Source organism: Cicer arietinum, chromosome 2, assembly GCF_000331145.2.
Source record: "Cicer arietinum cultivar CDC Frontier isolate Library 1 chromosome 2, Cicar.CDCFrontier_v2.0, whole genome shotgun sequence".
NCBI classification, from domain to species: domain Eukaryota; kingdom Viridiplantae; phylum Streptophyta; class Magnoliopsida; order Fabales; family Fabaceae; genus Cicer; species Cicer arietinum.
In genome coordinates, this window is record NC_021161.2 from 18,519,590 (window position 1) to 18,535,274 (window position 15,685).

The 15,685-nt window shown below is 29.8% G+C and overlaps 1 protein-coding gene across 1 annotated transcript; it reads right to left on the minus strand.

The window, feature by feature from the left end:
- Positions 1 to 3,421: 3,421 nt before the first annotated feature.
- On the minus strand, positions 3,422 to 11,164 carry LOC140919378 (uncharacterized). Its single transcript, XM_073365386.1, has 5 exons — positions 10,849 to 11,164; positions 10,459 to 10,752; positions 10,007 to 10,383; positions 9,749 to 9,925; positions 3,422 to 3,536 (listed from the first exon to the last, which is right to left on the minus strand). The coding sequence occupies exons 1-5, from the start codon at positions 10,897 to 10,899 to the stop codon at positions 3,422 to 3,424; spliced, it is 1,014 nt and encodes a 337-aa protein (XP_073221487.1). The 5' UTR covers positions 10,900 to 11,164.
- Positions 11,165 to 15,685: the final 4,521 nt, after the last annotated feature.

Consider the following 15,685-nt stretch of genomic DNA (forward strand, 5'->3'; position numbering starts at 1 on the left):
TTGTCATTTGTAAGGATTTGGAGGGGCGTAATTGACAATTCCATCATAGTACTCCCCTTTACTTAAAATCCAATTGTTAAAAAATAAATAAATAATGAAAGAAAGAAAGAGGGAGGGAGGGATGACAGTATCCTAACATATCAGGGAAAATGATGAGAGAAAAAAAACGAGAGAAAAGATGAAAGAAGGGAAAAGAGGAAAGAAGAAGAGAGGAGAAAAAAAAAACAAGAGAGAACACACTAACTTCATTGCATGTCATGCTCAAGCTCCCTCATTTCATCATCTCATCATAGAAGCACCCTCGCACCTATATTAGAGTAAAAGAGGACCAAAAGGTAGAGTGAAATGAGAAATTATGAGAAAGAAGAAAATGAAATTTAAGGTTTCAATATAGGAGAAGAAGTTTAGAATTTCTTGCATGTTGAGAAGGAAGATGGAAACGTGAAGAGGAGTTAGAATCAAACTTTGGAGGTCTCAAATCTCTTCTTAAGGTAACATAGAAAACCCTCTTAAAACCTCTCTTAGGTGTGCTTAGAGATCATGTTTTGCATGTTTGGGTATTGAGATAATCTTATTTAATTTTGTATTATTGATTATTAATAATGCATGTTAGGTGTTTGTATTAATTATTGTGAAGAGTTGTTGTTTTATTATTGTTGTTAAGTGTTGTGGTTGGGTTTGTGATGAGATGATGACTTTTTAGTATTGGTAATTATTTGATTTTATGCTGAATTTTGAATGTATTTTACTTAGTTGATCATATTAACTTGAAAATATAAAGTTTGAAGTGAAAATAGTATGGTGTTGTCTTCGAAGCGGTATAGGTATATATTTGGTATTTTGTTCATAACTTTCTCCATAGATAGTGTTTTGAGCTGATTTCTATCCCATTAGAAAAAAGACTTAATTACCTACGAAATAGGCACTGGTTTCACTAATTTTCAGTGAGAATTGGTAGAGAAAATTGAGTTACAAGTTGGAAAATAATCTATTGTTATGTTTTTGTATATGTATACTTTATTTTATTAAACAGTACTTATTGATGTCTATTACACATAATAAGTATTATATTTATAAACTAGACATCTTAGGCTTTCCAAAATATTATCCTTTATTCAAATCGGATATCGTTTGATATTTTAATTAAATTACCAAAGTTATAGTGTTTGTGAAGAAAAAGATTATGACGTAACTAAGTTAAGATGAGTATAACAGAAGCAATAGGAATCGGTTTTGAGTGAAATCAATTGAACTAGAAAGCTTATTCCTATTACGTTGTTATTGTAAACTTTTATAAGTTTATATTAAATTTATAAATTTTCGTGATTTTATGAAGTACATTGTTCTGTATTATGAGTTTTCATGCATTAGTCATCTTGAAATATCTATATCTTAAGCTAGGAAATTCATTTTTGAGTGGAACTAATTGCATTTGAAAGCTTAAATATAACCCTCTTTTTTGGAAGTTTGATATGTTAAGCACATGTTCTATGATGTGAATGGAGATTACTTATATGTTATGATTAGATTTATACTATATTATTATTATAGTTGCATAAATATATATAGGGTTCATTCTAGCTAGATGAACTCTCCGTCTATATACGACGGAAGTGAGGGTAAGTGGGGCACCACTTACGGACTTAATTATGTCCATTCTTACCAAAAGAGGTTATTAAAGCAGAGGACATTGGGTGAAACCAATGTAGTCTTTATGACTTACTTGATATATTGAGTTTAAGTCATTAGATTACTCATGTCTAGTGGCTTAAAGTGTTTGAAAGATTTGAGGCTAGAGGTAGAAGATGTATTTGAATATAACTTACGAAGAAATAGTATTATATTAATTTGAAGTATAGTTTACTGAGAGGATTTTCCATGCTTAACACATTGGCTTTGCTGGGAAATATCAATAATTATTTTTATTAAATCTATGTTACTGATTTTATGTTCACTATGTTGAGGGTGATGTTTTTTAGGTAACAGGTAAACATTGAAAGTCTGAGGAGTATCCGGATTTGCTCACCAGTCCTTCAATGTCATGAGTTAGAATCGGATCATGTCTTGAGTCTAGATTAGAGTCATAGTTTAATTAAGTCTCACTTGAAAGTTGTTTTAAATTTGTAGGTATTTAGATATTTATGAATTAAAAATTACAGTTTCATTTGCATTGTGTATATTTTTGTTTCATCCATGTTAAAAAATTTGGCGTTACGACTATGGTCTAACGAAGTATAGAATTGTATCATTATATTATTTGACTTCGACACAATGGATAATAATAACTAGATAAACTGTTGATGCATTTTTTGAATCCATGAGACAATACAATCTTTATGGAAAAAATGAGAGCATTTTGTATTAAGAATTTCTGACTTTAAACTAACGTAAAACTTCTCCAAATAAATTGGACATTCTTTAATAGAATTAAAAGAAGAATGATCAATTTCTAATATCTCCAATGAATCAACTATTTGTTGGATTTGACCATTATCATTTTGATTCCTATTAAAAACCCTAGTTGGACAAGAATAACTCTTGGAGGATGAAAATGACCTAAATGTTCATCCAATGACATAAACACACCATTTGGATGCACAAGATTTGATAAAAACCCTAATTGGACAAGAATAAGCCTAGGGAGGACGATAATGACCTAAATGTTCATCCAATGACACAAATGAACTTATTGGATGCACAAGATTGGTTAAAAACCCTAATTGGACAAGAATAAGCCTAGGGAGGACGATAATGACCTAAATGTTCATCCAATGATGCAAACACACCAATTAGATGCACAAGATTGGTTAGAAACCTTAATTTGACTAGGATAAACCTAGGGAGGACGAAAATAACATAATTGTTCATCCAATGACACAAATGAACTTATTGGATGCACAAGATTGGTTAAAAACACTAATTGGACAAGAATAAGCCTAAGGAGGATGAAAATGACCTAAATGTTCATTCAATGACACAAACACACCTATTGGATGCACAAGATTGGTTAAAAACACTAATTGGACAAGAATAAGCCTAAGGAGGATGAAAATGACCTAAATGTTCATTCAATGACACAAACACACCTATTGGATGCACAAGATTGGTTAAAAACCCTAATTGGACAAGAATTAGCCAAGGGAGGACGGAAATGACTTAAATGTTCATCCAATGACACAAACACACCTATTAGATGCACAAGATTAGTTAAAAACCCTAATTGGACAAGAATAAGCCAAGGAAAGATTAAAATGACCTAAATGTTCATCCAATGACACAAATGAACGTATTGGATGCACAAGATTGGTTAAAAACACTAATTGGACAAGAATAAGCCTAAGGAGGATGAAAATGACCTAAATGTTCATTCAATGACACAAACACACCTATTGGATGCACAAGATTGGTTAAAAACCTTAATTTAACTAGGATCTTCATCTTCCTCTTCTTCAATTGGTCTTAAAGTTGTGGTAACATGAAGCGACAAATTCATCTCTAGTGTGTCACGTCCTTCATCATTCTCCACAACCATTTTTCTAGCACATTGTTCCAAATTAGGTAAAATTATATCTAATATGGATACGTAGGATTTGTACATGGGAAGGTTTCACACTAAGATCGATGAAGGACTCCATAGATGAAGGAGTGACTATGTCTTAGTTGCAATTTTTGGGGTTTTACTAATTCGGTTCAATTTGTTTGGGTACATTGTTTCTTTATATACCTTTATTAGAGATTTTTTAGATCTTTTAAAATTATTTTATTGTTCCGATTTTGATTTTTTTTTTTGACGGATATCTTGTTACAGTTTGAATAAGCTAATTTTTAGAAAAGAAAACAAGATCAAATAATTGAAGATAATCCAAATAATTGAAGATAATCCAAATAATTACAATTGTATTTTTTTTAATGATTTATTTATGAAACAATTTTGGAAAAAAATTAAGTAAAATTCCTTAAATGTTATTTTAGGGTTCTTAATTTAAAATGTCACTTTTACTATTATAACAAATTTTGAAAAATTATTTATTTGAGAAAATAAATCGTTTGCAGTTGTTTAACCACTTCAATTTTATTTCTTAGTTTTTGGTTAAAATCTTCCACAATTACTCTTTCTTTTCATAATGTAATGTAGTGTATTTATTACAGAGCTACCAAAATAAAAAAAATAAAAAAAGTGCAATTGGGGTACTGATTGGTTTCTTTTGATCTTGAATTTTGAATGATTTTATTATTTTTAATATTCATGTAGTCCATTATCTTATCAATCTCTTTTAACTAGTTATATTTTTTTATCACATTTAATAACATATTGTAATATGCATATCTAAAAAATAATTGAAGAACACTTAACTCAAAAAATTTCAAAAATATAAAAATATTTTGTTTCGTATATGCCAATTGGATGCCAATATTAGAATTTTATCAACAAAAAATTAACTAAAGGTTAAAACTCAAATATGAGGATTTGAATGCCAATATTAGAATTTTATCAAAAAAAATTTAACTAAAGGTTAAAACTTAAATGTGAACAATTTGAATTCAATTTATTTCGATAAAAAAGGAAGTCAAAAGTTCCTTAAACAATGATTCTATTAACAAAAATAATACAAATAAAGATCATGTTCTAACTCTAAGATCCATCATAAATTTGATGGATGCTATCAATATCCATTTTTCCTAACAAATGAGTAATTTGTTTGATTCTTATCATCATCTTCTTCTTCTTTATCTATTGTGATAACTTGAAGTGATATATCCATCTCCAATAAGTCACATTCTTCATAGTTGTGTGCAACCATTTGTCTAGCATATTTTCCAATTAGAGGTAGAATCTTATCTAATATGTCAATCGACACCCAAAAGAATATATCGTATAAAGGAAAAATGTTACGATCCCTCTCCTTGACTGTGAATTCATTACAAATGCATAAGATTTCATAAGGAATGAAGAAGCTTTCATTGGTTGTTGTTGTAAAGGATTTAGTACCATTGTGTTTGGAGGGTAAAGTTATGTGGGTGTATTGGAAGTCAATGTAGAAGAAATCAATCATCCAATAAGGAATGTCTTCTAAGGTAGGTATGATTGGTTCATGGACAGGACTTGCATATAAGCTGATCAACGACTCCATGGAAAAGTGATTGATCAAGTGTTTATGGCAACTATGAATGAAGAATAAGAAAGGAAAGTTTACAAGTTCAAAATTCAATAATTTGTTTGACATGCTCTATTTTTATATATAGAGGAAAAACCTAGAGTTTTAGTCAATATGTAACTAACTCTATAAAGATAAAAGATTTCATATGATAATAGAAAATTTATTTAAAATAAAAATCTTTTCAGAGGAAATAAAGGGTAGATTTGTTACATTTTATCTTTTAATAGGAAATAAAGGGCAGGTTTGTTATAATTTTTTTTAAAAAATTAAATAGTATTTCATTATTTGTTATTATTATTTTTTAAATAATTAAAAATAAAGCTTCAAATCATAAATTGAGTTACATAACTTATCTTAAAAGTCATTAAGTAGTTAATGTCTTATAAAGATTTTATCCGATCATTAAAAAATTGTTTAAAAAAAAATCTCGTTATCAAATATTCATATCTTTTAAGAGGAAATAAAGGATCTCTTTATTACAGTTTTTTTTTAAATTATTTATAATATTTCAATTTCTTGTTAAATCTTTTCAAGAGGAAATTTTAAAAATAGAGCTTTAAATAATGACATCCATTAAATAATTTATTATAAAAATCATTTTAAGTATTTCATTTTTTTATTATATTTTTTTATCAAGTATCTCTATTAAGATTTTTGAAAATTATTATCTTATTACGATTTAATTTGTTATAGGCGGCTATCTTGTTACCATTGTGATTTATTTTAGGCGGATATCTTGTTACAATTTAAATAAGCATTAGTTATGAAAGATGCATCTAATAAGATTAGATTAGATAAATTTTCGATATGAAAACAAGATCCGATTAGAGAAGATAATCTAAATAAATAAAATCGTATTTTTTTTAAAATTAATATATTAACAATTTTGAGAAAAAAATTATGTAAAATTTCTTATATGTTTTTCTACTGTACTTTATAAGAGTATGTCGGTATTCTTAAATTTTTAATTAATAAATGTATTATTTTTCTATATCAGTGTTTATATATTATATATTAAGTTAATTAAATTATTTGTATTTATATATTTATTTTTCCAATTTAATCTCTTAAAATTAAATAAAATATTTCTAAATTTGTATTTTAATTAAAATTAAAATTATTATCAACTCAAGAGAACACATTCCTTTGTTTTAATTAAATTTTTTTATTATATTTTTGTACCTTTCAACTCACAAATATAGATTTTGCGAATTAATTTTTGACAGTAATAATTTCCATCGAATCGAAGACTAGATTATTCTTTATTTTCAATAATTATTCTCCCAATGAAAAACTTGTTTGATCTCTGTAATTCATCAAAAATAATTATACGGACTCTCTATTTCATTTTCCTTAATTCTGAATTCTTTTAGAAAATTATGCAGCGGGAAAAATTAATCCGATTTCTTAGATATGATGAAATTTCATTTAAATTTTTCAACAAAAAATTTGCTACTTCTTAATAACACCAATTAAGTTATGTAAATATATGTTACGACAATTTTAAATGCCAACAAAAATTTTAATATGTTTTATGAGAATCGAAAACAAGTAACACGTTTTTTTAAAATTCCCTTGTTTAATATTCTTAAATCCAAAAACTATAAATTCACTTCATAAAAATAACAAATCATATATGATTAAGAAGTCACTCTTCAAGTATTATTTAAGTGAGAGTCATTTTTGAAATTTGATAGTCAGTAAAATTTATACATTTGACTAAAATAAAAAGTTTTTGTATTAAGCTTTCAACTTTAATTTTACCATCACTTCAAAAATTATTTTAGTTATGAAAATAATCTCGCCTTGATTAACATTATACGATACCAATAAAAACAAAACATCGCTAAATTCAAGTATCATAAAATGCATCGTAAGACACGAGTTTTACATTCTACCCTCCTAAAAATGTTTCGTCTTCAAAACTACACTACAAAAAAATTGACCTATCGTAACACATAAAATGTTTCACTAAAAGTTAAAAACTGTAGGTAAAAGTCAAGAATACTTTGAGTGACATTCAAATCTAGTGTCAAATTTAAGGGGACGTCAATAAAATATAATTTAATTTTACTAATTCTATTAAATGAATGTTACTTGCATTCATAGCATTTCAATTATAGCACTAATATGAGTATCATATCTTTGTGACAATATTGTAATGAAATTAGATCATACAAAAAAAATATTTCTCCACTAAGTAGATCATAAAATCTTTACCATAAAATATTGTCATTGAAACATACAATAAAATATAATTTAATTTTACTAATTCTATTAAATGAATGTTACTTGCATTCATAGCATTTTAATTATAGCACTAACATGAGTATCATATCTTTGTGACAATATCGTAATGAAATTAGGTCATAAAAAAAATTTATAAACTAAGTAGATCATAAAATCTTTACAAAAGTGATATATTTCTCCACTTATGAATAAATTCTTAATTTCAACTTATCCTAACATTTTCTCTAAAATCTCTCCTTCCATGTTTTTAGAATCTATCTTTGGAACTCTATCATTCCATTATTCTTTGTCCTGCAACACTTGCTTTTGAGAAATATTTCAGATTTGATAAACCAACTCCTAAAGCCCTGTCACACAATAAAAAATATATATAATTAACGAAAATTATAAAAACCAAACAATCTTTTGAAGTTTGTAATGAATCGTGGTTGTATTCTCAGTTCTGTGTAAAAGCAAATTGCACTAATTTGCAAGTTTTGAAAGAACAAACTCATAAATATTTATTATGACCATCACATTCAACAATATAAAAAAAAATGACAGCCCCACAAAGACTTAAATTTTGTTGCATAATATTAATACTTTGGACATTTCATAGTCAAGGCAATATAATATTGCACATGATATCATTCAAAAATGTATGTAATCAAAGTTGCATCATACCTATCATCCAATTAAGATAATGTGGTTGGGATCAAAGAATTGTATTATTAAGTCTAGATTACTGAATCACAAGGGTATTTGAATATGTGGTAGATTGATAAGGTAAGAAATAGTAGTATTATCACATATTTATAATAATTAGTTAAGAAATACATGAAGAGTATGTACTATTGATAGTTGAGAGACACGGTTGATCCAAACCATTGATACTAAATAGTTACGACTATCTAAGTTTGTTGTGATTTCATTTTATTTCTCGTTCAGAATAATATAGGCATTCAACAATTTTCATAGCAGTGCTGAAACTGAATTTTGTTCTGACCTGAAAGAATTTGGGCAAACGTAGGGGAGATGACAAATGAGGTTGCTTAGGCATTGTTTGGTGATCTCCATTAGAAGAATTTGCTGCCATTTCAATCACTGCATCAAATTTCAGAGAGATCACAACAATATTAACTCATTTAATAAGAAAAATCAAAATTTTGCTATTCTTAATAACACCAATTAAGTTATGTAAATATATGTTACGACAATTTTATTTTCTTCCCGTTTAAAATGCCAACAAAAATTTAATATGTTTTATAAGAAAGCGCTGTAATATGCCCACCCATAATTTCATATATGGGTGTGCATTTTACAGCGCTTTCTCAAACAAGCGCTGTAAAATGCAGACCCATAATTTCATATATGGGTGTGCATTTTACAGTGCTTTCTCAAAAAAGCGCTGTAAAATGCCCACCCATAATTTCATATTATGGGTCTGCATTTTACAGCGCTTTTGTTGTACATTTTACAGCGCTTTCTCACGAAAGCGCTGTAAAATGTGCACCATTAAAGCGCTTTAGAACAACATTTTACAGCGCTTTTTAAAAAAAGCGCTGTAAAATGTGTGTTTTTTTTTTTAAACGCTGTAAATTAATTATTTGAAATGAAAAGCGCTTTTTAGCTTTTTATGGCATTTTTTTTAAAAAGCGCTGTCTTTTATCTTTGTATCCAAAATTATTTTGATCCAAAATCACTTCACAATCAGTGCACACAACAACAAAACATATTCAAATACCATAAGCAGTTCACACAATCAGTAGAACAGAAATCAGAACTCTGTAACTTTATTAACATATATGTAACTCTGTAACGTTTTTAAGAAATAAAGAAAGTGATAAATTGTTCTTGGCACCATATAATTCAGGGTACGTAATTTTATCTTTTTTAATTGATGAGAATTTAATTTATTAGTTGTCTATAAACAAAATTGCTTAACCAATTTTTTGTTGTTGTAGGGCACATTGGGTGCTATTTGCAATCAATGCGGTCTCTGAAGTGATATACTATTTGGATCCCGTGCACGGCGATTACACCAATCACCCCGGAATAAAGAATATGCTCGACACGTAAGTAATATTCATTTATTTCTTACATATATATATTTATATATATATATATATATATATAAGAAATAAATGAATATTACTTACGTGTCGAGCATATTCTTTATTCTGGGGTGATTGGTGTAATCGCCGTGCACGGGATCCAAATAGTATATCACTTCAGAGACCGCATTGATTGCAAATAGCACCCAATGTGCCCTACAACAACAAAAAATTGGTTAAGCAATTTTGTTTATAGACAACTAATAAATTAAATTCTCATCAATTAAAAAAGATAAAATTACGTACCCTGAATTATATGGTGCCAAGAACAATTTATCACTTTCTTTATTTCTTAAAAACATATCTACAATGTAGTGTTTTACATTGTCTGGATCGAGTTTGAACATCGACATCTTATGCGGAGACAAGAATGAGTATTTATTTGACAGTTTCCTCGTGCACACGACCTTCTCGTACAAAAACCTTCAATGAAAATTTTAAACTAGATTAATTACCAATACATTTAATTAATTACAAATAAATGCAATTAAAAGTATTTTTTACCTTATGTACAAGCTGATTACAGTAGCACTCAGCTCCTTATGTTCGAGAAGTTCGTACATTTGCTCCTTTTCGAGGTATTCAATATACTCATCTCCAAAGATGTCTTTATTCATTTGTACGATGGGCGAATCGTTGCTGCTGCCCATGTTCCTTTTTATTTGGATGTCAAGACACGCCCCGTATTTACCAAGGCGTGGCTGACTTTTATTAGGAGCAGCAGCAGCAGCGACCGATTTTCCCCGATCCAGATTTTTTGTTGCTGCAAGTTTGGCAGCTTTATTACCCTCCAGCCTTTGTAGTTTGGCAGCCCTATTAACCTCCAATTTTTGAGGTTTGCTGCCTTTTTTTGGCTGTAGGGGTGGTTTATTTATTTGGACCTACAAAAATGAGGTAAAATGTTAGTTTATTGAATCTGAAAAAATGAAAAACCTTAGGCAATAAATGTGACAAACCTTTTCGGGAGATGTAACTGATTTGTCCTTGGGAATCTTTTTTTGGAGGGCAACAAGGTGTGTGGGCCATGCCACGTAACTGCCAATAGCGTCGCTTAAGAACTTCATATCTCCATCGTTGTCCGGTATGGGCAACGGTGCAGTTGGTTCGAAAGCAACCGTAGGCGATACTTTGACATGGCCCGCGGGGATCGGAATATTGTGCAATACTTCTCCCGAAGTATTGTACAATATTCCTTTTCCCACCTTCCGTTGAGTAGGCGAGGACAAGTATAGGACACATGTAGTGACACCCTACATCAATAGTTAAAACATAAGTACAGTTAATATATAAGTTTGTTTAATACATAAGTAATTACATAAGCAAGTAAGTAGTAAGTAATTAATTACCTCGGGAATACTCTTCAAACCGACGTTGCAACTCCCGGTTTCACTCTCCATTTGTATTTCAGGTTGGAGCTGAACCGGAAGTTGCTTGTCTTTATTCGTATTCACCAAGAGTGCCACTTGCTCCGATAAGATTCTGAGCTTCTCTAATACTTCCTCGTTGGAAGGTTTTTGGCGCTTCTCTTGAGGAAAAAAGCTTTTGGGAGTTACGCCAAATCCTTTCCCCCTCACTCGACCGGAATACTCAGGGACATTAAACACTTTCCCAAGAATGTCCCTGCACGTATCCTTGTTGCCCTCTTGAGTTTCAGAACTTTGTTCAATAGTTTCCTAAAATACATGTAACATTAAAAAGATAAGTTCAATAGCATTTTTAAAATACAATATTAAAAAATATTAAAGTGATAATATACTTACACAAAGTTCTACAACTTTTTTGACATTTTCATTATCAACCACTCCTTCTTTATTAACACGCGCTTCCTTCCACAATATATGACGACCCAAGGGTTGATCGGCTTGGGTGTCTTTTCTCTATTCGTTAAAATCATAAACAAAATAATACAAATTAGTTACACACTATAGTTTATAATACAAATTACTTCATTATATAAAAGTGATGTTTAATTACTTACAATTTGTTGTTCAAGGCGTGCATATCCCATACGTGATTTCTTGTATGGGTGTTTTGGGTTGCTTGCCCGTTCGCGATTTGCCTTACTAATATTCTATATAAAAAAAAATAGCAATTGTGTAAAAAGTTAAAATACGCTACGAATATGAATAATAAAACACAAATGCTAATAAATTAATCACTTACGACAAACGCCGGGTCAGAACGTTTGGAAACAAATGCACTCCATTCATCCTTTGATATATAATGTTGATATATCTTTGGAGGTTCAGCATTTGTGTTTCCTTCTCTATCTTTTAGATATAAATTTGAGAGATGGGATCTAAATCCACGATGGATTTTCCCAGCAACTCTCAAAACATACGAATTTCGTTCCTGATCAAGAACAAAAGTTGTCTGCAATGAAAACAATTATAAGTAATGTATTTTACAGAAAAAAAAAAATTATAAATGACAAAACAGTGGATCAAAAAATTTACTTGAATGTCATTCCATATGATATCTTTGGCATCCTTCAACGCCTTATCTCTCCAGTTGTCTATTGTGATTGGGACATTTTGACGAACAACAGCCCCAATATAGCTTACAAACATGGAGCTGTTGGGGTCAACTGGCTGACCACTCTCGTTCCAGCCAACCTAATAAACTCATATAGTAAGTACATGCCCTAAACCCTAAAAAAAGATAAAAATCACACAGCAAACAAAGTATAGTATACCTCAAATTTAATCCCACTACTCCTTGCTTTAATCACCTTTTGAAAGATGCCAAACGTATATAATTATTTGAAAGATGTAGAGGATATGAGGGTTTCCAACGTATATAATTATTTGAAAGATGCAGTTTACAGCGCTTGTGAAAAAAGCGCTGTAATAGGTAGTTAAATTCAATGAAAGCTCATGTATTTTACAGCGCCTGTGAAAAAAGCGCTGTAATAGGTAGTTAAATTCAATGAAAGCGCATGTATTTTACAGCGCTTGTGACAAAAGCGCTGTAATAGGTAGTTAAATTCAATGAAAGCGCATGTATTTTACAGCGCTTGTGAAAAAAGCGCTGTAATAGGTAGTTAAATTCAATGAAAGCGCATGTATTTTACAGCGCTTGTGAAAAAAGCGCTGTAATAAGTAGTTAAATTCAATGAAAGCGCATGTATTTTACAGCGCTTGTGAAAAAAGCGCTGTAATAAGTAGTTAAATTCAATGAAAGCGCATGTATTTTACAGCGCTTGTGAAAAAAGCGCTGTAATAAGTAGTTAAATTCAATGAAAGCGCATGTATTTTACAGCGCTGCAAACGTTATATGACCTACTACAGCGCTTGTTTTACAGCGCTTGTCATCAAAAGCGCTGTAAAAGGTTCCGTTATTTTTAAAATATAATTACAACAGCACTTGTGTTTAGCAAGCGCTGTAAAATGGGCGCTGTTAAATGTCATTTTTGGCGTAGTGATGATTAAGAAGTCACTCTTCAAGTATTATTTAAGTGAGATTCATTCTTGAAATTTGATAGTAAGTAAAATATATCCATTTGCCTAAAATAAAAAGTTTTTGTTTTAAGCTTTCAACTTTAATTTTACCATCACCTCAAAAATAATTTTAGTTATGAAAATAATCTCGCCTTGATCAACATTATATGGCACCAATAAAAACAAAACCTCGCTAAATTCAAGTATCATAAAATGCATCGTAAGACATGAGTCTAACATTCTACCCTCCTAAATATGTTTCATCTTCAAAACTAGAAGAGAAACAAACCCCATTAGTTATAATCGTTAATGTCAATACTTAAACACTACTAAAAATAATCTTCTACAATATGTTAATTCACAACACCATTCTCATAATTTTATCGACACAATGGTTACAAAGTCACACTATAAGTTCACAACTTAGAATCTCATCATAGCGCAAGAGTATTTCCTCAATATCACTAAGTCTTCCCAGATTAATAGCCATTATGAGATTCTTTCTTAACAATCTATGTTCTTAATATAACATATCTCAAACACCAATCATTAGCTTCATGGGGTTTCTTTTTAACCTCCCAAACTCATTCGTGTTATCACAAGATTTATCTAATCTTTGATATACAGTGCCTATATAACTTCATTATACTCAACTTTGTTGACATTCCAACAAAATCTAAAATATCTGAATCAGTATTTCAATTGTACCACAACTCTCCAATTGTTGTGTTCCTTTTAAAGGAATCTCAAAACAACTCACTACCTTAGAGACAGTCGGTAGATGATCATTCACCGAAAGTGGGAGCTCTGACTCAACCCGGCGTGGCACCAACCAAGGTACATGAAATCCATCAACAAAAACCTGGTCCCCGACCAGCCAAGATAATCCTACAATATCTTCTTCAACTGACATCAACCCCTTATCCTTCTCGTTAGTCCTACGGTGGCCTCTATCTCACCTCTAACTGAAGCATCCTCTGCATCTTCCCATGCTCCATATATGTAGCCTTTTTTGAGATGGGGTTGTGGGCCCAAGAAGTCGGCAAGTGTCGGTCAAGGAATTCTAACGAAGTTTCCGTTTTCAGGGTAACAGTCAGTAGAATAAACTCGGGTATCATGTGAGGACAAAGCCCAATTTCCACAATAATGTAAAGAGTCACCAACTGAAATTAACAATTAACATTTAACAATTATGTCATGAAGACAAACAATAAACACATAGCAGTTATGGAATCATACCAAATGATAATAGAGCATTTATATACAGATGTCATATCATAACGAACGTGACTAGTGATAACTCTTCATCATTTGCAGATTTTTTTATTGTTTTTAGTCTTATTTATCTTTTATTCATTAGTTAATTTAAGGAGTTATTTGATATATTTTGTTGATTTTAGTTCTTTGATTTAATGAAATGTTTATGTTCTTATTTCCTTGATTAAGTAGATATTTTTCGTAGTTTTGCGTTGTTACTTTGTTTTAGTACAGTGCTGACTTTTGATGAGAAATCAACATGACTTATGTGGAGTATTTCAGCCTTATCTGGAGTTTTAGATGTCAAATTGGAGCCAAACGAAGTGCAAATGAAAGCTACAATACATAGCTACAACGTTCATGAAGATAACGAAACCCAATTCATACTCAAAAGAGGACCAAAATGTAGAAAACATCAAACATAAGAAGTTTTACTATGTGCTGCTTTAAAAATAAATAAAAAATAATAACAATCTAGAAGATTTGTTGTAAAAATAGTTTTCAGAAATCAGAAGAAAAAAAATGTATAACTATTTTAGGAGCCATGGTGAGTTAGAAAATTATGTATCTAATTTTATATACATGATTTGATTTGATTTAAAAATATATGTTAAAAAAAATTATTTTTGAGAGTGCTTAAATATCTTGAGAGGTATTTTGGTGGTTAAAATATTGGTGAAATTTTAGTAATCTTATTGATTTTAAAAGTAGTTAAAAAAACCGCAAGATTCATTAAGAATTAATCCAAGGAAAAGTTTGAAACTGTGATGAAAAAATTATTTTATGTTATTAAAAGATTATTGATGCTTTTAAAATAATTTAAGTGTTTAAAATTAAATTTTACGAGTGTTGAATAACCACTAAAATAATTTATGTACTACGAGATTTATTTTAATTTTATGATTGTTATATCAACTTCGAGTAAAAATAGTTGCTTATTTTACTTGCTAATTGAAAAATCTTTGTTTCAATTTTTGTTAAATGATAAAGATTGATTCAAAAAAAAAAAGGTGAATTAATAATTTAATTGTGATAAATTTCTTGTTGTTGGATTTCTATGAGAATATTTTACATCATGATTCCAATTATTCAATTACTTATACGCATGTATATGTGATTAGGTGAAGGTGAAAGTGTTTGCGTTTCAGACGTTCTAAGTGTTCAGAATTTGTGAATAGTTTTTGAAGTAATTGAGAGTGTTTAAAAGTGAAATAATTCTATATTTCCTTATTTTAATTGGTGATTCATATTGATGCAAGTGTCCTTTCTTTTGTTGTTATAATTATTTGTAAATTACAAATAAATTATTGGAAATGTGTAATTAAGTGGATTTTTAACTTGAGGTAAGGAGTAAGAATTTTGGCGCCGTATTCACACTCTCACACCATGTTAAAGATACTCTTAATTACCCATATTTGAATTTGGATGACACGGTTATGGTTAACCTAAGTAGTCGACTACATGAGTAAGAGAGACTAGCTACCCC